Source organism: Hyperolius riggenbachi, chromosome 12, assembly GCF_040937935.1.
Source record: "Hyperolius riggenbachi isolate aHypRig1 chromosome 12, aHypRig1.pri, whole genome shotgun sequence".
Taxonomy (NCBI): Eukaryota; Metazoa; Chordata; class Amphibia; order Anura; family Hyperoliidae; genus Hyperolius; species Hyperolius riggenbachi.
In genome coordinates this window covers 218,179,086-218,202,460 of record NC_090657.1, presented here as the reverse complement: position 1 = coordinate 218,202,460, position 23,375 = coordinate 218,179,086, and the positions used below count along the sequence as shown (strand labels likewise).

Sequence of the window (23,375 nt, the reverse complement as noted above, 5' to 3'; positions counted from 1 at the left end):
GCGCAGGCAGCTTGCGCCTCCGCTGTATTCAGAGGGGAAGCTGATACTGTGCCTACTTGAGGCTCACAAGTGGCAACAAGCAGATCTTCAAGGGTCCCAACGATGGATCCCCTCTGGTGAGGGTGACAGGGGAAGCCTCTTTAGGATACAGAGGCTTCCCCCTCCCGAGTTAAGTCCCCAACTAGGTGCACTTTTCCCCATGTAGATACAATTGATAAAAAAAAAATCCCACCTCAGTTCTTGCTGGGCTGCAGTGGTGTCCAGTGTGTCCTCCAGCTCAGTCTTTAGCGCCTCCAGCTCTTCGCTCAGGTCCCTCTTCTGTTTCTCCGCTTTGTTACGGGAGGCCTTCTCAGACTCCAGATCTTCCTGTAGCTCAGCGATCTGGGCCTGCAGCTCCCGCACCAGCTTCAGAGCATTGTTCTTCTGCACCACCTCCTCATCTCCTCTGGGGGGTTAAAACAGAAAGTCCAAGGTCTTTATCAATAGACCAAGTTAAGAATAGACTTGGACGCATCTTATTTTTCAAAAAACTAAGAGCCAGAGTAGAAGATAAAATGGGGAAATTTACCAAAATCTGGCAACCTTTGATAGAATACCTTTATGGCCCGGACTAGGACAACTGGATTCAAGCTACCTGATCTAACGATGCGCTGGTTGGATGTACCTATATGGCTCTCTATCTCCTGGCAGTTCACTCCCCGTCCCTTACTTCTTATACTTCCTTGTCTTTACTTCTTATTTTTCATTCTCTGTCTCTTTCCTACCTTTTCGTATTTCCATACGTTTAATGCTCAATCACTTACTATCCGTTCGAAATTTGTGTTGGCTTATTACTCCTCATAATAAACAGCTGAGTAACGCCATGACCTTTCCCTAATATACTTCCCTCCCTGGTGAATATTGTAACTCAGCATCGCCTAGCCACGCTGGTGATTAGGTCAATTAAACTCTTGAACCATTTATTGCAGGTAGTCTGGTCCTACCCGGCCTTTTTGGTTCTATGAAAGGGTGGTTCCTGACTCCCTTTAAATCGCATACTACTGGCTCAACACCCTACCCACTATACCTGGATGAGGAGACAAATGTTGATTGTTCTTCTTTAGGTTTATTAACATGTAACCTTTGTTTCCATTGCACACATTGTTTTTAAATCTCTTGGCTGCATTACTCGGTTTTATATTTGTAACACTTAATGAATAGTCTTTATCCTTAAAGTGAACCTTAAGTGTAAAAAATAAATTGAGTTTTACTTACCTGGGGCTTACCTCAGCCCCCTGCAGCTGATCGGTGCCCACGATGAGTCGCTCTGATGCTCCGGGTCCCGCTGGCGGCAACTTCCGGTTTCGCCGTCAGGACCAGTCAGGCTGGGAAGGCGGCCGTTTCTACGCGTACCCAGCCAAAATAGCACCCCTATGCAGCCATATGGCCACATAGGGGTGCTATTTTGGCTGGGAACGCGTAGTATCAGCCGCATAGGGGTGCTATTTTGGCTGGGAACGCGTAGTATCAGCCGCGTTCCTCAGCCTGGGTCCTGACGGCGAAACCGGAAGTGGCCGCCAGCGGGACCCGGAGCATCAGAGCGACTCGTCGTGGGCACCGATCAGCTGCAAGGGGCTGAGGTAAGCCCCAGGTGAGTAAAACTCAACTTATTTGCTTATATACCATGTATTACAAAAATGTTGCTGTTTTTTACATGCTATGTTAAAATTTAAAACTTTAATAAAAATGATTGAAAAAAAAAAACAAAAAAAACAGTCCATTAATCAGAACGCTCAGATTTGCTATGAAGTCTATTGTTGCTATACGTTAACAGCGGTGCATGTGTCACTGGACAAAGGCTGGCCATTCCTGGACCCTCGTTCGTCCACGAAAAAAGCTATTTGTGAATGTAAGGACTGCCTAATACAATTTCATGACATTATTGACACCCCCCTGAATGGACTGCCACGTACAGCCTCTTTATTCACCTTGCCAGAGCAGCTTGTAGTTCCTCCTCTTTTTTGGCCAACTGTAGCTTCAGTTCTTCGATCTGTGCCTGCAGTTCAGCGATTTGGTCCTGAAGGTCAGAGGTCTCCCCATCCAGCTTCCTCTTGGCCTTCTCCAGCTCCTGACGTGTTTTCTCCTCCTTTTTTAACCTCTCTGCAAGTCAGGAAAAAAGAGTAGGTAGGCAATTACCAAGATGAGGGTTTAAAGCAAACCTGTGATGGCCCAGAGGCTTCGCCAATCCTCCTTGAGCCCACCCCGCAGCTGCCTGGGACCCTCTTTTTTATGGCTGTTATCCCCTCCAAGAATGAGCTTATCGTACTGGGCATGCGCAAATATGGTCTGAGCATTCTCAGTAAAACAAAGCAGCTTGCACATAGAGGAAATAGGTGTGCATGAGCAGCTTACTTCTACAGGGCATGCCGACTGTAATTGCACATGTGCAGTACGCAAAAGTTCATACTCAGAGGAGATCGCAGCCATAAGAGCACATCCAACAAGCCATTGTTGAATATGCTTTGTGGGACCCAGCGCTAGATGGGCAAGTTTGAGGAGAATTGGGAAAGCCTCTGGACTATGCATATTGGCATCTCATTCACCATTTACATCCCCCAGCAATACTGTTCCTGCTATTAAGTACACATATGTAGTGTATAGACTGTGTTTTGGTGGAGTGCTGCACCGGTTGGCAGAATAGTCAATATTTAGTGGGGTAACAAGATTTATGTTGATACCTTCGAGATCTGTAATCATCATCTCCTGTTTGTTCTTCAGCTTGGCCAAGTTCTTGGCCTTTTCCTCTTCTTCCGCCAGCTGCGCCGAACACTCTGAAATTCGCTCTTCCATCAGCTTCTTCTCCTGAGGAACAAAATACACAAGTCCAGAGTGAGCAATTTTGGTGACCAGGAGATCTCAGAAAAGGGTCCTCATGAGAAACGAAGGTTAAGACAACCAGATGAAGTAATTATGAGATTCATTAAGACTACATTTGTTTTCGCACCTTTAGCATATTTTACCCCAAAAGTCCCTCACCTTCACAAACTTGGAGTTCTGATCCTCCAATAGAAGGATGTCCTCCTCCATTTTCTTTATCTTCGCCTCTGCTGTTACTTTCTCCAGCTGTAGCTTTTGTCGAGCTGCTTCTTCCTCATCCAACTGTTCCTCAAGGTCCTATAAAGGAAGACGTATATACTGCATTAACCTGTATGATGGTGGTGGTGATGGAGCATGTGGAACAGTTTGTAGGAAGATGGCTCATGAAGGGGACAAAGATATGGCTAAGAGTAGAGTTTGGTAAACCAAACAACGCACGTGTATGCAAAAGACAAGACCATCAAGACCAAAACTTGGTTTTGGATGGATATGAACAATTGTTAGTAAATCACAAGGTCACCAGCAGAAAGAGAACCATGTTCTTCCAGGCCCTGTTTAATACCTGCTTATGTGGCAGCATGCTGGACAAAATGGGACGTACCTGGATGTGAGACTGCATCTTCTTCTTCTCATTCTGAAGGACCTGATTCCTCTCTTCTTCCTCCTCCATTCTGATCTCCAAATCTCTCAGAATCTCTTCCAGTTCCTGTTTCTTGACCGCCAGACGGGCTCTCATCTCCTCTGCCTCCGCAAACAGTTCGGTCTCCGCTTGCAGCTGCTCAGCCAGAATGTTCTTCTCCTCAATCAGCTGGATAAGGTAGTAGGAGAAAGGTCAGACAGGTTGTAAAACATTCTCTAAAAGTAAAACTTCCCCAAATGCAAGTTCTGAAGTAGCCTTCTACACTACATCACCAGGATCATCCAATAGCACTCCTGATTGCTTCCACATTGCTAAGGGTGGGGTAGCGTTCTTTCTTTAAGCGCTACCTGTTCCCCATTTTGTGCATGCGTGCTGCATTTAAAGCAAACCTGTAATGTTTCCTACAGCAGTGTTTCTACATTTTATTGGCATGTACCCCTTTAAAAGCCCTACACTCACCAAGTACTCCCCAGCATAGTAAACATCACATGTACCTCTTGACAAATATATATTTAACCGTAACACATGATAATTGGTTCTAAACAATTTCCAAACACTTACTCTTGCTTTTATTAGCAACAACACGAAGATTGTGTTTAAATAAGATTTATAATTTTCTAAAACGCTAAATTTATTTTTGGTAAAGTATATCAATCCAGAGTACCCCCTGGAACCATCTGAAGTACTCCCTGGGGTACGCGTACCGCACGTTGAGAAGCTAGGTCCTACAGCCAGTTTCATATGCTTACCTTGGATGGAGGAAGCCTCTGGATTCTAGAAAGGCTTACTCCACCCTCCTCCGTCATGCGGATCCAGCCCCCAAAGCATGACCACGCTGTGCCTGCACAGTAGCTGGGATCTGCTTGGGTTCTATTTTTTTTTTTTATTCAGAGCACGGAGCAGATCCGTGCTGCTGCACATTGGCAAGCAATCTTTTGTGGGTCTCAGCACTGGAACATGACATTGTAGGATGACAGGGGCAGCCTCTCTAGGATGAGAGATTAGCCCCTTCCGAGGGGAGCACTCAATAGGCACACTTTTTTTTCCCTACAAGTACACTTTAAATGAGGCCCACTTGAGTTATATAAATAATAATGGCAACCCCAGATATGTTCATTCCCCAACACAGTGTAATCTAGGGTTTTCAGGAGGGACAAGCCCTTCTGCAGTGCCTTCTGTGAGAGGGTGTGGCACTTACTGACACCCTTATATTTTGCACAGGAGTGGAGTGTAACTATGGCTGTTACTTGCCCTTTCTGTAGTGAATTCTGGGATGTGTTGCAGAGGATTCTGGGAAGGACTACGGTTTGTCTGCCTTGCTCCACTGTTGGTGTATGGAGGGTGCATCCCAGGGAGGGTGATGAACAGCAAGGAACCTGGTGGTCTGCGTGGATAGGGGCAGTTATCTGACAACTGAACTTAATCCATCATCACCCTCACCATTCCTGGTAATAGTGATAGATTATTGAAAGGACCCCACTCCTCCTCCCCCATCTTCAGAATATCAACAACCAGAGCTCGGTGCTGCCATCCTCTGCTACTGACCTGCTGATGTTTCCTCTCCATCTCCACCAGCTCCCCCTCCACCTTCGACTGCTTCTCCTTCACCTTCAGCAGCTCCTCATCTTTGGCCAGCAGCTCCTCCTCCTGCCGGGTGACTTGTAACAGAGGTTTCACCTGCGAAACAAGAGTGTGTTTGTTTCTCTGATCTGACTGTAAGGATGTTGCGTCTCCAGCTCACTCCAACACAGATATGACAACTTCAAGGACACATCAAGCAAAACACGCCGAGCCAAACAATCTGCATAACAAACCCAGACGCATGCTTGGAAAAGGAGATGGGAATTATCAGACAACGGCTTGAAATTACTGCCAACCCCAACCTACCAGTGCATATTCTGCCACTGCTGCATGAGATGGGCCCCTATTAAAAAATATTTGTAATTTAGACTACCAATATTTCACTATACACTAACTGGCACCCAATCTCACATGAACCCCTAAGTGCCTAACTAATTTCCCGCCCCCCCCCCCCCCCCCACGTGCCTAAAACCTCCTTCCCTTCTAATGCTTAAAGCCAATGGGTACCGATTTAAAAATAAAAAAGGCAGATACTCACCTAAGGAGAGGGAAAGCTCGGTCCTAATGAGACTTCCCTCTCCTCTCCCGGTGCCCGGTCCCGCTCAGGATCCCCCGTAGCAGCATTCAACCAGTCCGGTAAAATACTGCCACTTCGGCCGCCAAAGGGAGGTTTCGGAAGTCTTCGGGCGCACTTGGGCTCCCGAAGACGGGCCGCTCCATACTGTGCATTCGTGAGCGCCCTCTATGACACACTCGCACATGCACAGTATGGAGGCGCTGGCCTTCGGGAGCACTTCCGAAGTCGCCCGCGGCGGGGGATTTGAACGGAGGATCCTGAGGGCACCGGGAGAGGAGAGGGAAGGCTCATTAGGACCGAGCCTTCCCTCTCCTTAGGTGAGTATCTGACTTTTTTTTATTAATAAATCGGTAACCATTCACTTTAACTCTAACCCCCCACCCCCCCACCCCCCAACCCCCCCCCCCCCCCTCCCCCACACCCCCTGCAATAACCTCCTAACACGGCACCCAAACGACCACTAGTTGTAGCTGATAATCTACAATATTTAATTCCTATATATTCGTCAGTCGGGAGCCCAATTACTGATGGCTAACACAGGCATCTATTAGACCCCTGCCAATCCCCATACGCTCATATGAACTGACCCACAACCTACAGACCCAGCCTGGAATTACCTAAGGAGTTCCAGTGGGTGTTAGGACTGCAACCCACTAGTAATCGCTGCAGTGATTTTAAATCACGTCAGCGTGTGTGGAGCGATTCCGAAGGTGACTGCAATCGTGAATCGCTCTGTTTAGAAACGCTGTGCAGTGCTTCCGATTAGCGTTTTGTTTTTTATTTTATTTTTAAATAAACTTTGTTATACTTACCATGTGTCTCGCTGTCTATCTTCTGTCCGTAGCCCTGCCCCTAAAGGAAGAGGTCATAGGTGCTTCTCTAGGACCAATCAGAAACGCGCCTGTGAACTCTTCTGCTAGGGGGCGGAGCTACAGACAGAAGCAGGACATCAGGACACCCGGTAAGCATCATTCACTTTTATTTAAAATTCAGCCCCCCAAAGCGTTGCAAAATTGCTTCAAAGTAATTTTGCAGCGCTTCTATACATAGCATTGAGCGCAAACGCACTAAAAAATGAAGCAGAGAGCAGGGTAGGTGTTTACGGTCATGTTCCCATTGGTATATTGTAAAATACATGAGGGTGCTTCGTCTCCGGTTCCCTTTAACCACTTGCCGACCGCGCACTCATACCGCGCGTCGGCAAAGTGGTAGCTGCAGGACCAGCGACGCAGTATTGCGTCGCCAGCTGCAGGCTGATTAATCAGGAAGCAGCCGCTCGGGCGAGCGGCTGCTTCCTGTCAATTCACGGCGGGGGGCTCCGTGAATAGCCTGCGGGCCGCCGATGGCGGCTCGCAGGCTAAATGTAAACACAAGCGGAAATAATCCGCTTTGTTTACATTTGTACGGCGCTGCTACGCAGCAGCGCCGTAAGGCAGATCGGCGATCCCCGGCCAATCAGCGGCCGGGGATCGCCGCCATGTGACAGGGGCCGTCCCGTCACTGGCTGCACAGGACGGATAGCGTCCTGTGCAGCCCTGATCTCCGGGGGGGGGGGATCAGGTAGCAGGTAGGAGAGGGAGGGGGGAATTTCGCCGCGGAGGGGGGCTTTGAGCTGCCCCCCCCCGCCAGCCACATGCAGGCATGAGAGATCGGACCCCCCCAGCACATCATCCCCCTAGTGGGGAAAAAAGGGGGGTGATCTGATCTCTCTGCCTGCTACATGATCTGTGCTGGGGGCTGTAGAGCCCACCCAGCACAGATCACTCAGCACAGCGCTGGTCCTTAAGGGGGGGTAAAGGGTGGGTCCTCAAGTGGTTAAAGTAAACCTCACTCTTTGTGGACTGATGTCAACCAGCAGATTTTTTTTTTATAAATCCACTTTTTTGGTATCGCCTACTCTTTCTAGTGTGACCATATATTACAATATTCTTTTATTCATGTAGAAGAAAAAACACGGAGCAAATCCCAACACGTAGATGAAGAGTGGTCCCGAGACTTATGCCATGCAGATATTGTGGTGGTGCTTCCTGGAAAGAGTATGATGTCACTTCCGGGTATGGCGGCCACAGCACACCCTGCACTCACCTTGGTGAAGAGTCGCCACCATTGCCAGTGGCGGAGTTTCAGGTAGGCTGCACAGTTCCGCTGCAAAACCTTCAGGGCGCTCAGCTGCTGCTGCTTCTTAGCAAAGGCCCTAATTGGACAGAAAAGAGAAAATGACATCATCAGCCTCATTACCGCACTGGTGAAAATTCTGGGCACTCCAACATTCTCAAATAACTGTAATTTAAAGGTTAACACCACTTTATGACAGAATTATAAACATCACACCCTAAACTACCTCCCCAACGTTGTGTCAAATCAGCTCTCACCCATTGAGGTCCAGACTGCCACTCTTGCACACCGGCTGTCTTTACTTAGACTACCCATGGTCGGTGCCGACCACTGTATAGCAGTAACACCTGACAAGTCCTGCCACCATGCAGATGCTCTGACCCATTGTCTAGTTTAATGGTCCTCAAACTAAGGCCTGCGGGCCAAATGTGGCCCCCTGAGGCTTTTTTTACCAGCCCCCCACACACAAAATGTATCATTGATGCGGTCAGCTACAATTTTAAATATTGGTGGTCCGCATATAGAATAAAGACAGAAAGCAGTAATTTGCTAGTTTCCAATCAAATTCCACATCAGGTGACACTGTTGTCCAACTGGACTGAAGGTTGTCACTTTAGTATGCATCCCTGTCTAGGCTGCAAAGACTTCTATGAATACTCCGGCTCCCCAGCAGCCTGAACTATGTTGACCCGGCCCTCGACCCAAAACGTTTTGGGACCCTTGGTCTAGTTATCTTAACCACTTAATCCTATCTGGACGGATATATCCGACCAGATAGGCTACATTGCTGCCGCTGCCTGGTGAGCACAATCGTGCGCGCTCCTGCCGCCTTCCGTTAGCCCGGAGATCAATGAATGGGAACAAAGTTCCCATTCATTGATCTAAGTCCCCGTATGACAAACCGACACCGTCAACAAGACGGCTCCATCTTTCACAATTCCCCTTCTGTCCCATCCACTCGTTACTTTCGCTTTGCGGAAAAACTTTCCGCATGCAGAAGTGAGCTGCGAGGGCGTCTTGTGGCCAAATAGTAAAATTACATCTGGAAATAAAAATTTCCAGATAATGTCATTTTTTTTTTTTACTTAAAATTAGCCCCTTACCTCCCACTCTCCCCAATAGGTACACACATTTTCTTGTAAAATAAATAAATAACATACAATAAAAAAAATTACATAAATATTTACCATAGGGACTGAACTTTTTTAATATGCATGTAGTAAAGTATAACAAAAGTTTGCTTTCCTAAATCAGAAAGAATTTGCGATAATTCAGGTTGGAGTGAGCTTGAGATGTCTCCCAGGGCATCACTGCTGAATATTATGTCGCCCTTAGAAGCTAACCACACCTCCAGAACCGCTGGAATGCAATGATGTGTCAGCCTGTTAATTCGTACAGAGCCATAATAATCCAAAATGCATGAGTTCTGGGTCACCATGAGCTTGCTGGTTAGTCTGTACCTCTCGGTGTTACAAGCCCTACTCCATAGAGCCAAATTAATCCATGCCATGCACTGATGAGGATCAAACAATCCGAAACAGTCTGTATGCATGTTGGATTATTATGGCTCTGTACAAATTAACAAGCTGACACATCATTGCATTCCAGCGGTTCTGGAGGTGTGTTTAGCTTCTAAGGGCAACAATGGTTAATTTGCATATATTCAGCAGTGATGCATTGTGGGAGACATCTCAAGCTCACTCCAACCCGAATTATCGCACATTCCTTCTGTTTTAAGAAAGCAAAAGCTTGTTTTCCTTAGTATTTTAGTAAGGGAGCTCCAATGAGTTCTGGTTCACTATGAGCTTGCTGGTTAGTCTGAAGTAAGGTATATTACTGTTATTTTTTAAATTATGGGCTTGTAATAAGTGATGGATGCAAAACTGAAAAAAGGCATCTTTATTTCCAAATAAAATATTGTCACTATACAACATTGTGATAGGGACATAATTTAAACAGTGTAATAACCGGGACAAATGGGAAAATAAAATACATGGGTTTTAATTACGGTAGCATGTATTAATTTAAAACTATAATGGCCGAAAACTGAGAAATTATTTTTTTCCCATTTTTTTCTTAATCTTCCTGTTAAAATGGATTTATAATAAAATAATTCTTAGCAAAATGTATCATCCAAAGAAAGCCTAATTGGTGGCGGAAAAAAACAAGATATAGATCATTTCGTTGTGATAAGTAGTGATAAAGTTTTTGGCGAATGAATGGGAGGTGAAAGTTGCTCGAAGGTTGAAACGACACTGAAGGCTGAAGTGGCTAATATTGTGAAAGTCCCTCAGATCGTAATTTGCCCATTTTTTATGCTTCTAACATATTTTTAAGAGGTGGTTGATAAAGAACACCTGAAGTGAGGGGAATATTGAGGCTGTGATGTGTATTTCCTTTTTCAAAACAATTTGCCTGGCAGTCCTGCTGCTCCTCTCCTAATACTTTCATCCATAGCCCCTGAACAAGCATGCAGCAAATCAGGTGCACTGACTGAAGTGTGACTGGATTAACTTCATGCTTGTTTCAGGTGTGTGATTCAGACACTACTGCAGCCAAAGAGATCAGCGGGACAGCTAGGTAACTGGTATTGTTTAACAGGAAATAAATATGGCAGCCTCCATGTTCTTCTCACTTCAGGTACCCCGTAAGTTGGTGTACAAAATACCCAACTCTTGCATAAGTGCCCACCTCACTCTGCCGGTGTGTGTGTTTTAATGCAGTGGCTGGTTGGTGGGAATCATCACTATACTACTGTATTTTGTAACTGAACACCATTAAATATTAAAGTGAACCAGAGACGAAGCACCCTCGTGTATTTTACCATATATATCAGTGGGAACATTAGAGAAAACACCTATCATGCTTTCTGTTTCATTCTGCACTGCACAGCTTGTTTTTTTTATCAGACCTCATAAAATCCTGGACTGAGCATTCAGTCTGGCTTTGCTATAATGACTCAGCTATAATGATTCCTGAGCAGAGCCAGCAGGGGGCAAGCTTGGACTTGAAAAGACATCAGAGAGCACAGACTGAGCTATAAATATTCCTGAACAAAGCCAGACGGAATGCTCAGTGGGGGATTTTATCAGGTCTGATAAGAAACAAGCTGTGCAGTGCAGAATGAAACAGAGAGCAAGGTAGGTGTTTCCTCTAATGTTCCCACTGGTATATATGGTAAAATACATGAGGGTGCTTCGCCTCTGGTTCCCTTTAAGCAATATGAATCTGTAGCTGCCAGAAAACCTGTAAACTTGAATAGTAGGCGAGAAGAGGAGACATGAGTGTCTGGAGGGTATCCTGGTCATTCTGATACACTGGCTGCATGAGGTTAGGACTGGACGGTACAGAGACCCAATGTGCTATACTCACTTCCTGGCCAGGTACCCCCGGCAGACGGCTTGGAAGTAAATGATAATGTCTGTAATCTTGAGGTCCCTCTCCTCTTCCAGGTGCGCCAGCACACCCGCACGGAAGAAGATCTTACTCTGCCCAATGCGGAAGAGGTTTGGATCCAGCTCCAGTGCCCGAATCTGCAGGGAGAAACCATCAGTAAGCAGGAGGTAGAGATGAGGCATTCGTGCAATGTTCACATCCAGCCACCAGGGGCAACAGCAAGCCAACTCTTAGGGCGTGTTCACACGTAGGGCATTCTTGCTATTTTTTAAGCACCGGCGATTTGCAAAATGGCCCTGAAAGCGCTTGTGCAATGATTCCCTATGAGAGCGTTAACATCTGAATGGTTAGTTTCCAATCCGATCAGCAAAGTGCTGCCTGTACTATTTTTAGGGTGATTTTGCTACAATGGAAAGTATAGGAAAAGTGCAAAACGCTCACAAAATTGTCTTGTGCGGCGATTGCGTTTGCACTGCATTGTATTGTATTTATTCATTTCCGGGTCAAAGAGTTAATTTCCTGACTGTAAAAAACGCTTTACACAAAATCAAAGCGCGCAGGTAGTAGACAAATAAAACGCGCAAAAAAAAAATACATCGAAAATCGCGGGTGTCAGCGATTTTGATTTCAGATGTGAACAAAGCCTTAGTGAAACATTTCCTGTCACAACTCCAAAATACTGGCAACCCATTATGTTTAATTCCTCTGACAAATCTGTTTATTTTAAAGTGAACCAGAGACGAAGCACCCTCATGTATTTTACCATATAGATCAGTGGGAACATTAGAGAAAACACCTACCCTGCTTTCTGTTTCATTCTGCACTGCACAGCTTGCTTCTATCAGCCCTGATAAAATCCCTGACTGAGCATTCAGTCTGGCTTTGCTATAATGACTCTCAGCTATAATGATTCCTGAGCAGAGCGAGCAGGGGGCAGGCTTGGACTTGAAAAGACATGAGAGAACACAGACTGAGCTATAAATATTCCTAAACAAAGCCAGACTGAATGCTCAGTCGGGGGATTTTATCAGGGCTGATAAGAAACAAGCTGTGCAGTGCAGAATGAAACAAAGCAAGGTAGGCGTTTTCTCTAATGTTCCCACTGATATATATGGTAAAATACATGAGGGTGCTTCATCTCTGGTTCACTTTAACCTCCCTGGCAATAAGCCTGTGCTGGGCACGGGCTATGCTGCGCAGGAGGATTTCTCCGTGTTAGAGGGTGTGTGTCGTACATTTCCATGCTCCGCCCTTGTCACCGCCTCTACCATTTATCACAGTCAGCTACATGTATTCTGCTGAACTGCTGGGAAATGGAGTCTGATGTCTACCATTATCCCTACATTAAATGCATGATAAACATTCTAAAGCAGGGGTAGGGAACCTATGGCTCGGGGGACAGATGTGGCTCTTTTGATAGCTACATCTGGCTCACATACAAATCAGTAGGGGTTGATTCACTAATATACACTGCTCAAGCAGCACAGCTTAGTTTGGCACCCAAAGTAAAATTTTGAAGTAGTGCACGCTACCGCTGTAGCATGCACTACTAGCTTGCTCGCGCTCCCTCCCAAAACTAATGCCGCTCCAAGTGTCCCACTCTGGGCCCTGTCAGGTCCAGTGACTTTATAGAACGAGATCTCGTCCTACAAAGTGAATCAACCCCCAAGTCAGATAGTTAATTGTACAAGCTGTTAGACGGTATTTCTTCTGTCTGGCTCTCGGGGAAATTGATGATGTTTCTGAAACCCAAAGAAGCTGAAGACGTGTCTGACACTTCCGCTGCCTGGAGGATCAACTGTGTACACATCACCATGGCAACAGGGACGTGAGCCCTCTGCTGCGCAAGCACACTGTGCCAGTTTAAAACATATTGTATGGCTCTCACGGAATTACATTTTAAAATATGTGGCGTTTATGGCTCTCTCAGCCAAAAAGGTTCCTGACCCCTGAGCTAAAACTTTTAAACTAATTTCCCTTGTGCTTATAAGTGTGTTCCTTACCATCCTCTCGCAGGCTTGCTTCCCGTCCATGAAGCCTTTAGGGATGGCATTAGGGGTGAGGATTTCATACCTGGAAGGAAAGACAATATAGCAATATGAAGGCTCGTTTCATTTCAACCAGCAACTGCAGACTGACTCCCAGAGAGGAAGAACAATACAGTACAGGAGTGATCCGGCAAACATGGGCTACATTTGAAACCGTATAATAGTGTATATATATATATATATATATATATATATATATATATATATATATATATATATATATATATATATATATATATATATATATATCATCCCCCACCTGGGTCCTCTCAGAATATAGTGAGGACTGCAGTAAATTTAAAGCATTAAAAGCAGTCCTTCTGCAGCCACAGGCGCCACTCATAGCTGACCGTTACCTTGAATAAATCCAGGACAGATAGGAATTAAAGGATACCCGAGGTGACATGTTACATGATGAGATAGACATGTGTATGTACAGTGCGCAAAAGGTGGATCAGCGCATCACCAGGCCGCCTCCGAATGGCCTCCAATCAGAGATGCGCTGAGCCCCCCCAGAGACTGCAAACACACCTTGAACCCAAACAGAAGCTCTGCATATACACCAAAGCAAAGCTGTTAAGTGGGAGCAGCTGACCAAAAATGAATTAAATTAGTACATGGCAAGGAAATGAACAGCGCTACTTAAAAACAGATACGTGCCTACCTGTAAAAGAGTGCAAGCCCTACTTGTGGGATAAAATACACACCTAGCATACAACATCCTCCAGTGGTAGACAGGTTATGTGTATGCTCGGTGTGTATTTTATCCCACAAGTGGGGCTTGCACTCTCTTGCATGTAGGCACTTATCTGTTTTTAAGTAGCGCTGTTCATTTCTTTGCTATGTGTATGTACAGTGCCTAGCACACAAATAACTAGACTGTGTTCCTTTTTTTTTTCTTTCTCTGCCTGAAAGGGTTAAACATCAGGTATGTAAGTGGCAGTTCCTGTCTGAGTCAGGACTGGGTCAGACGACAGTGTGACCCTCACTGATAAGAAATTACAACTATAAAACACTTTCCTAGCAGTAATAGCTTTTGAGAGCAGGAAAGAGATAAAAAGGGTCAATAGTTCATAGCTTTTAGCTTTGGCATACTTCAATGAATGTGTCTTTGAGCAAAAACAATAAAAAAGTAAAAAGTAGATTTAAATATAAAATAATACTGTGGAATATCTTAAAAAGTTACTTTTCGGGGAAGGAGGATAGATACAATTGTTTAGTTCATTAGTTTATTTTCACCTTGGGTGTCCTTTAAAGTCTCACTCCAGGTGCTGCACATGACTGAGGTCAACCAATTGCCAACTCACTAAACTTTCAGCACACATTCTGATGCAATCCATTTATGGGATCCAATGATTCGATCTTGGCATACAATCCATCTGAAGCACTGTTCGCACAGGGTAAAAAGTTTGGTTGATAAGGGGAGGGGCAGACCATAGAGTTGTACTGAGTCAAGTAGTGCAATGCTGTAATTCAATAGATTTTCACAATATTTAATAAAATCTATTGCGGTCACATTACCGTCACTGCTCCTTGTTATGGCCAATGGATTGATTTGCTCCTGTTTTCAGACTTTAGAGAGTCCAGAAAACACTTGCAAAGCATCCAAACTACCACTTTTACTTTACCCTACAGCAGGGGTGTCAAACTCAAATACAAAGTTGGCCGAAATTGTACACTGGGGCCTATTCGTGTGACAAAATTGTACACTGGGGCCTAGTTGCGGGCCAAAAGCCACAGCTGGAGTTTGAAGTGGATGCCCTACAAGGTAGGGTTCAGCTGCAGCTCAGTCACATCGGCTGCCTGCATCCTGCTTGGGAGGTGTGGTGATGGCAACATAGCCACGCCTCCTCCTCCCAGAAGGCAGGAAGTGCGCCTCCTCTAGAGCCAGGAGAAGGGACAAATGGAGCAGCGGCAGCAACGTGATCCCCACCTCTGATGACTGCTCAATTATGAAACATAAGACCATTTATAGCATTGTATTCATATCTTTAAATAGAGTACTAGTTAAGGGCTCTGCCTTTGACATGGGAGACCAGGGTCCGAATCCTGGCTAGGTCAAGTACCTATTCAGTAAGGAGTTCAAGGCAAGACTCCCTAACACTGCAGGGTGGCCTCCTGAGCGTGTCCCAGTGGCTGCAGCTCTTGAGCGCTTTGAGTCCGACAGGAGAAAAGCGCTATACAAATGTTCAGATTATTATTATTATTATAGGGAACCTAAACTGAGAAGGATATGGATTTTTTACTTTTAAAATTATACCAGTTGCCTGACTCTCCTGCTGATCCTGTGTCTCTAATACTTTTAGCTACAGCCCCTGAACAAGCATGCACATCAGGTGCTCTGACTGAAGTCAGACTGGATTATCCGCATTCTTGTTTCAGGTGTGTGATTCAGCCACTGCTGCAGCCAAAGAGATCAGCAGGACTGCCAGGCAACTGGTATTGTTTAAAACGAAACACCCATATCCCTCTCAGTTTAGGTTCCCTTTAAGTTATCAGTGGGAGGGGGAGGAAAGCTACTGTTAAAGGAAAAAAAAAGTTTGCTTGGAAAGGAGCTTTAAAGGGGCTGAAATACCTGGTTTCCCCTCAAAATACCAATCGCATGACTTGTTTTATTCAAAGTGAAACTGTATCAAACTGTTTATAAACTGTCCCTCTACATCAAACTGTACCCACTCCTTCCTGCTGCTACCATGTGACAGCTGTCATCACTAGTCATGTGATAACAGTGTCAGGATTAGTCAGCACCAATTGAAAGATGATTGGCCAATGGAGCAGCAGCTGTGTGATTGAGGAAGTGGTAGGGGCCACTTGCTATTCAAGGCCAGAAATCCAACCTCTATACCAGTTGTGCGCAGGCTATAAATCTATGACGGGAGTGTCTTAGTATGTTGCCTCTGCCCCTCCCAATTTGTCAGAAATGTGATGTGTGGTATAATTCCCTCCTCCAGCTGTTGTGTGGTCAAATAAATTCCTCCAGCTGTAATGTCATCCCTTTGTGTGGGTGTTTATGGGTAGATTGAGGGGTGGAGGTAAAACCAGCTCAATTCCATTACCCGGGGCTTATATACAGACATTCATATAGGACAGGGCTATAATATATCCTGAGGACCTCATTCCGCAGTTTGGGAAGGGAGTAATGAGAGTCAGGCACCAGAACTCAGAACTGTACAGCAGTTCTCAGAGACTTGCTGCAGCATTTTCCGGAGCTACAGTATAAACACACACGTCTCAGATACCTCTGACGGAACTCTTGAAAGACGATCCGGTTGGGGAATCCCTGCCGGCAGATTCGGATACCTTCCAGGACTCCGTTACACCTCAGCTGATCCAGCACCAAGTGTGGGTCCAGCTTACCAGCCTGAAAACAGCAAGCAACAGATCACAGTCATATTTATAAAGTGAAAGCCCAGCATCCGTTTACTATGGAGCAATGATAATGATAAATATGTCTAGCGCTATACAGCCTTGTCTGGTGATGCCTAATTCTGACCACAGGAGGGCGATATTTCCTTAACGTTACAAAACAGGCAGAAAGTTGAAAAGAGTGAATGCTATCGCGAAAAATTGTAAAATACATATTTATAAGCAGTACATTTTTCCCAAAAACAAAGTGACCATTACTCCTACGTAGCTGTCTATTACAGAAGGCACTTAAAGGGACCCCGAGCAGAGGAAGAAAATGAAAATCTGAAATTGCCTGGGGCTTCCTCCAGCCCCCCATAGCCCACGAGATCCCCCCGTTTCCCTCTGTGATCCCGCTGGCGGCTCAGTTAGGTGCCCGACTTCGGCCAAAGTTGTGCGCAACTGCCCATGTGCGGGCCGTCCACACACCTGGCTCGATCACGTGCCTGTCACCGTAAGCATCCTGTGCGGATCAGTCTTTTGAGAATGCTTACGGCACCGGGGGGTGATCGAGCTGAGTGCGCGGATGGGCTTAACATGTGCAGTTGTGCACAACTTTGGCCAAAGTCGGGCACCTAATGGAGCCGCCAATGGGACCACGGATCAGACCCAGAGGATGCCGAGGCACCTCGCGGGTTACGGGGGGTTAAGGAAGCGGTCCATACAGCAGTAACTTTTTAATTACTTCTACCATTAAAGTGATTTAAAGGGAGCCTAAACTGAGAGGGACATGGATGTTTCAATTTAAAAAATACCAGTTTCCTGGCATCCTGCTGATCTCTTTGGCTGCAGTAGTGGCAGAATCAGTGACCTGAAACAAGCATGCAGGTAATCCAGTCTGACTTCAGTCAGAGCACCTGATCTGCATGCTTGTTCAGGGGCTGTGGCTAAAAGTATTAGAGACACAGGATCAGCAGGAGAGTCAGGCAACTGGTATTATTTTAAAAGGAAAAATCCATCTCCTTCTCAGTTTAGGTTCCCTTTAGGAGTACAAAAACCTTAAAACACAAATGTTACAATGTTGTGCAATAGTGGTCCTTTAAACAGTCTAGAAAAGTCCATCAGGTGGCTGTGCACAGCGATATAGCATTAGATCCAGTGCTTCATGTTCAGCCATACCTGTGGGCTTACAATGGGTGATTCTATAGAACGGTCTCTACTAGAGATAATCAGAGACATGCTAATAGTCCAGGCTTGCATGCAAAGTTATTGCACGCTATATTCAGCTTGGAATCTGGCCAATCAAATGCACTTCCTGTCCTGACAATTCTGATTGGCCCAGTTACAAGCTGCAAGGTGAGATTATTAGCATCTGGCTGACCCTCTCCAGTCACGGCCACTGTTTTCCTAAAGCAAACCTGAACTACAAATAAACGTGAGAAATAGTTGCATGTGAAGTAGTAATGATAAACAGAACTTTCCTGGAGTCTAAGATTCTTATTTTCAGTTTATGGGCTACATTTCTACCAGATGTCAAATCTGTTACATTCAGGTGCAAAACTATAGAAATAATAGCTAGGCTCATTCCAGCAGCTCAACGTGTGGACTCACTTTCGTGGGTTTCGGTCCACTTTAAACTGCCATAAAGCAGCTGCAATCTGGCATTTTAGCTTGATGTACAGAACCTGTGCACACATACCCGTTTCTCGTGGTTGGGGATGATGCAGCGCACAAAGTTGGGGTTGGTGTTGCGCAGGGTGGCCATCAGCTTGGTGAGGGACTCCTTGTACAGCTGCCCCACCGTCCTGAACATGCCCTTCTTGGTCTTGTAGGCGGAGCCAAACGCCGTCTCAGTCATTCCCGCCACTTGGTCCAGACCCACAATGCGGTCCACTGTGGAGAGAAAGGGAGGATTTACCATCAGTGTCAGCATTGTGACCCAGTGCAGAGGAGAGAGTGGAGATTTCACATAGGCTTTAAGTGAACCAGAGACGAAGCACCCTCATGTATTTTACCATATATATCAGTGGGAACATTAGAGAAAACACCTACCTTGCTTTCTGTTTCATTCTGCACTGCACAGCTTGCTTCTAATCAGCCCTGATAAAATCCCCGACTGAGCATTCAGTCTGGCTTTGCTATAATGACTCAGCTATAATGATTCCTGAGCAGAGCCAGCAGGGGGCAGGCTTGGACTTGAAAAGACATGAGAGGACACAGACCGAGCTATAAATATTCCTGAACAAAGCCAGACTGAATGCTCAGTGGGGGATTTTATCAGGGCTGTTAGAAGCAAGTTGTGCAGTGCAGAATGAAACAGAGAGCAGGGTAGGTGTTTTCTCTAATGTTCCCACTGATATATATGGTAAAATACATGAGGGTGCTTCGTCTCTGGTTCACTTTAAAGCACAACTATCGATAAAAAAAAAATTATTTTAACATACTCTGTATTAGGGTTCACATTACCACTATTTTATCCCCATAGTTCTCTCTCTCTCTCTGCTTTAAAATCATCCTTCACTCCTAAAGGTGCCCATACATAGTACCATTTTTCATTCTTTTTCGATTAGATAATTTAGTTTGATTATTCCAATAGATCGAATATAAAGATTTTTTCCAGCATGAAAAAACGGGATAATCGTTCGAATTTCTTGATAAAAAAAAAATATTTTCTACTTTCATTCGATTCGATCATTTAGATCGAAAAAAAAGGGGAAAATCGAAGTTTTTTATTGTATCGTGTATGGGCACCAGAACACAGCTCACAAATACTTCACTGTGTTCTCTTCACAGCATGCAGGAGAGTCTGAGGAGGAAAGCTGAAGCTGATCAGAGGAGGTAACAGGTAGCTAGATGTGCTGTAATATAACTAGCAGTCAGGGAGATATGTATACACCACTCCTGACTGACTGCTTGTGATGTTAGAGCTAGTTCACACTGGGAAGTTTTTCACTGCTTTGCTGATCTCTGGCGATCAACAAAGCGCTGCTACTCATGTATCCTTATGGATACATTCACACTGCAGCGTTTGTGATGAATCGCAAATGTGCTGCTTTCAGCGTTTTGGGGGCGATCGCACTGTGATTCTTCTTCTATTAAACAGGAATCACAAGCGTAAACCGCAAGATTTCACCCGCCGAATTGGGATCGTGAAAGCGATTGCCGGGAAGCGCCAAGTGTAAACCAGCCCTTCCCACTTCTGATTCTCTCTTTTTCCATTCACTTCTATGAGAAAGCGAGCGCAGAATTGATCGGAAGGAATATCAGACACATCGGGAATTATCTATTGTATCCATCTATCAAGCGGAAAAACGTATCGTGTGTACCCAGCATAAAAAAGCTCTGGCTGCTCAGTGCTGTCCATGCTGGGTGAGGGGTAAACATTGATAAAAGACATACTGATAATGGTTTTGTGAGCAGTCAGATAAGTAAAGATGATAAACACACTTTTCTGGAAACTTAACCCCCCCCCCCCCCCCCCCCACCACCTGAATGAGATTCTTTCAGCTAGGTGATTACTAGACTTTATACTGAGGAGTTGATAGCAACCCCCCCTGTGCAGGAACATGGTCCAGTCCTGCAGAGCCCACACTTTTTGTATCTGGAGGCCTGGGAATGATTTTACAGCAGAGAGGCAGAGCTGTGTGAGGAAAGAAGGTGTTCCTAGTACTTGTGGAAATGTGTTCCCCAACATCTAAAAAAAAATTGCTCTAATCGATAGTTGTCCTTTAAATTTAATGCTAGTGGCACCACCGTCGTATGATTGCAGCACAGTTATATGCATGAAGTGTGCTCACTGTAATTACTGTACTGAGGCCCTAAAGTCTTCAGTGTCCGCTTCTAGGGCGATGGTGATTTCTATGCAGATTACCGTTCGGCACCTGCATTCTAACTACAGCGTACTCTGCCCATTCCACTACAACCCAACCGCAAGCTGCACACTACTCTACAAGCTCCGTTCTACAGGCTAACAGTATACAGTCACCTCCGCAAACGTGGTCATAAAAGGAGGACCTCTGGACAGTCTGTATGTCTGGGGCCAGCGGAAATTTAAGAAATAGTTGTAAAAATCAGCGTTCATTGAGGACAGTGATAGAAGCAATACCACACTGTTAAAAACTATATCAAAGCCCCATTAATTAATAGATAGATAGATAGATAGATAGATATGTTGTGGGAAGCCTCTGGGTTGCTGGGTTACATACTTACCTGTTCTGGTGTTATCCAGACCGCGCTCCCCACTCTAAGAATTGGATCTGGCAATTCCCCCCCCCCCCCCCCCCAAATCACTGTTGAGGCTCTGGTTACCTACATCTGTGTTGCTGCAGCGCGCCCCCAGTTTGGCAGCAGCTATCTAATTAGTGGCTGCTGAGCTGGGGTGGACTGTGGCAGTGCAAGTGGAGGTTTCAGAAGAGCATTGGCAGTCTTCAGAAACAAGGCTGCAACTACACTGCTGAGGAGAGGAGAAGGGGGGGGGGGGGCGAAGTCACCTGTGATCCAAAGATGTAAGGGCAGGTATTATACCCCACCCACCATACAGCCTCATTATTTTTAGCTTAGGTACAATAGAACATTACTTGAGATTAAATGTGGACTGAGAGGAATGTGTTCTACCTGATGGACTACACCTTTTCTGATTCAGACCCGTCAATTCATTTGAGCTGTATCACAAATGTGTGAGGACCTCGGCCCTCTTAAGACCGGTTTGACATCCCTGACCTAGACATCCCTACCCTCGTAACTAATCTAACAATGCACCCACTACTACCCTTCCAAACCCTCTTTATATTCCCCTCTGGTCAGTTTTAGGTTTACGTGACCCCACCATCTGGATGGACATCTATGGAGCCAGAATACTCGAGACCAACTACAGCTCCAATCTGTACAGTCTCAAATTCTTCTTCCTCATTCACGGTTCCCCCACCACCCAATCAGGTTAAATAGCCCACAAAGCAGCAGAGTTAGCTTTCACCTGTCCACCAGCATGTCTCATCTCATGTCTGGTGTCTTCTCTCCACACCACAGTGCTCCTCACTGGGTCTTCTCTTCCTGCACAGTCCGCTCCGGCCCAAGTAGCGGTGATTGACAGCGCCGCTCGTGCAGGCGCAGTACAGAGCGACCTGGAGGTCGCTCTGACGTCATCGCCGGGGACCGGGACAGACCTGCGGCAAACTGCTGCAGGCAGAGCTGCGGCAAGGGACGTCCTGGGAGCTTGGAGCTGGAGGAAGCCCCCGGTAAGTACCACTTATTATAGACTTTTTCCCCTGATGACTCCTTTAAGGACCTCCATCAGTGCATGTTTTGCAGGGAATCACAAACATTCACAGATAACTGGTGTTTTAGCAGCGCTCATTAACTATGGTAACTTTGTGTCTTTTTTTTGTTTGCAAAACATGCACTAGAGACTTCCTTCTATCCTAGTATCAAACTTTTTTTGCCAGAAAAAAAAAATGAAAAACTACTTTTCATATTCAAAATACATGAGGATTTCGTACCATCTTTCCAGAGCTCGGCCACAAACTTGTCTGTGGACTGATGAAGCAGGGTGGCCACATTGTCGTTCAACGGATCCATGTTCTTCATAAGCCACTCATCAGCCTTATAGTCCACCTGCAGAAAAAGGCCAGGCATAAGTAATCTAGGCCAGAAAAAGTAAGAGGTGGGTGATAAACTAGCTACATCTTCCGTTCCATGTAAAAACACTATATTATCCACTGTAGCTAAAACATCTATAAGTCCTGCAAGTACTTTCAGCTTCTTATAAAAGTACTCCAGGGTGTTCCAACAGACAAATTTAGACTATCCGGAAAGTTTAATATACAACGTAGAGTGCATGGGCTGTTAGGGCCATCTTCAAGCAGACATTAGGACTAAAGACTGTCAATAACATGCAATTACTTTGACTTAATACATTTTATGCAAATTGGATGCGACACAGAACTGAGCAAATCAAATGCACTTGCTGCAGATTTAGACTGGTTTAACTACTTGACAACTACAGGTTGCACTCCCCATATGGACCAGAAAAATGTTCACGGTTCAGTGCTCATTTGCCAATAAGTTTATCACTACTTATCACACCTAAATGATCTATACTTTCTTTTTTGCCACAAATTGGGATTTTTAAACTTGATTTTTTTTTCAATTATTTTCTGTGTATTTTAAAGGAAAAAAATAGGGAAAATAAAAAAAAAAAAACACACTATTTCGCCATTTTTAATCCCTATAGTTTTAGGCCTCTTTCACAGTGGGACGTTGCGGTTTGATGTTAAAGTCGCAACGCAAATTACAACGCAATGTCCCAACCAAGTTGCACAGCATTACTAAGTCTGTGCGACATTCACAGTGCACACGTTGCGTTTGTGTGTAACGTGTAGCGTTATTAGAAAGTGCTGCATGCTGTGTGTTATACACGTTATTAGCTGCGTTGGACTGTTTGCACATGCTCAGTAATGACTTGAAAACATACTTTTCATTGCCTGTATGCGACCGTAATGGGGCATTAAGTTGCGTTGCGACTTTTTTGGGGCATTGCGTTGTAATTTGTGTTGCGACTTTAACGTCTCATCAAAACGCAACGTCCTACTGTGAAAGAGGCCTTAAAATAAGCAATGCTACTGTAGAAAAATCCCAAACATTTTATTTGCCTATTTGTACTGGTTATTACAACACCGGATCACAGTGGAGTACAAATATCTACGCCCCTGCAGCTAAGCTGAAGTCTCCAGGGGCGGAGATATACTGTACCCCGTACAGCAACTGGTTGATTCTTGCGTACCCTTTTCATTAACTTTGCATGCAAGTGGGACTTATTAGC

The 23,375-nt window shown here is 45.2% G+C and overlaps 1 protein-coding gene across 6 annotated transcripts in view; it reads right to left on the bottom strand.

Moving 5' to 3' along the window:
• MYH10 (myosin heavy chain 10) overlaps positions 1 to 23,375 on the bottom strand; it is a 242,765-nt gene that overhangs the window by 41,385 nt on the left and 178,005 nt on the right. For all 6 annotated transcript variants that reach the window (XM_068262757.1, XM_068262758.1, XM_068262759.1 and 3 more), the window contains 12 exons: positions 22,054 to 22,168; positions 18,258 to 18,451; positions 16,453 to 16,574; positions 13,169 to 13,238; positions 11,142 to 11,302; positions 7,740 to 7,848; positions 5,042 to 5,173; positions 3,458 to 3,664; positions 3,016 to 3,153; positions 2,718 to 2,841; positions 1,968 to 2,139; positions 233 to 445 (listed from right to left, as the gene is read on the bottom strand). In XM_068262757.1, the coding sequence (XP_068118858.1) occupies positions 233 to 445; positions 1,968 to 2,139; positions 2,718 to 2,841; positions 3,016 to 3,153; positions 3,458 to 3,664; positions 5,042 to 5,173; positions 7,740 to 7,848; positions 11,142 to 11,302; positions 13,169 to 13,238; positions 16,453 to 16,574; positions 18,258 to 18,451; positions 22,054 to 22,168 (1,757 nt within the window). The remainder of the gene's footprint in view (positions 1 to 232; positions 446 to 1,967; positions 2,140 to 2,717; positions 2,842 to 3,015; positions 3,154 to 3,457; positions 3,665 to 5,041; positions 5,174 to 7,739; positions 7,849 to 11,141; positions 11,303 to 13,168; positions 13,239 to 16,452; positions 16,575 to 18,257; positions 18,452 to 22,053; positions 22,169 to 23,375) is intronic.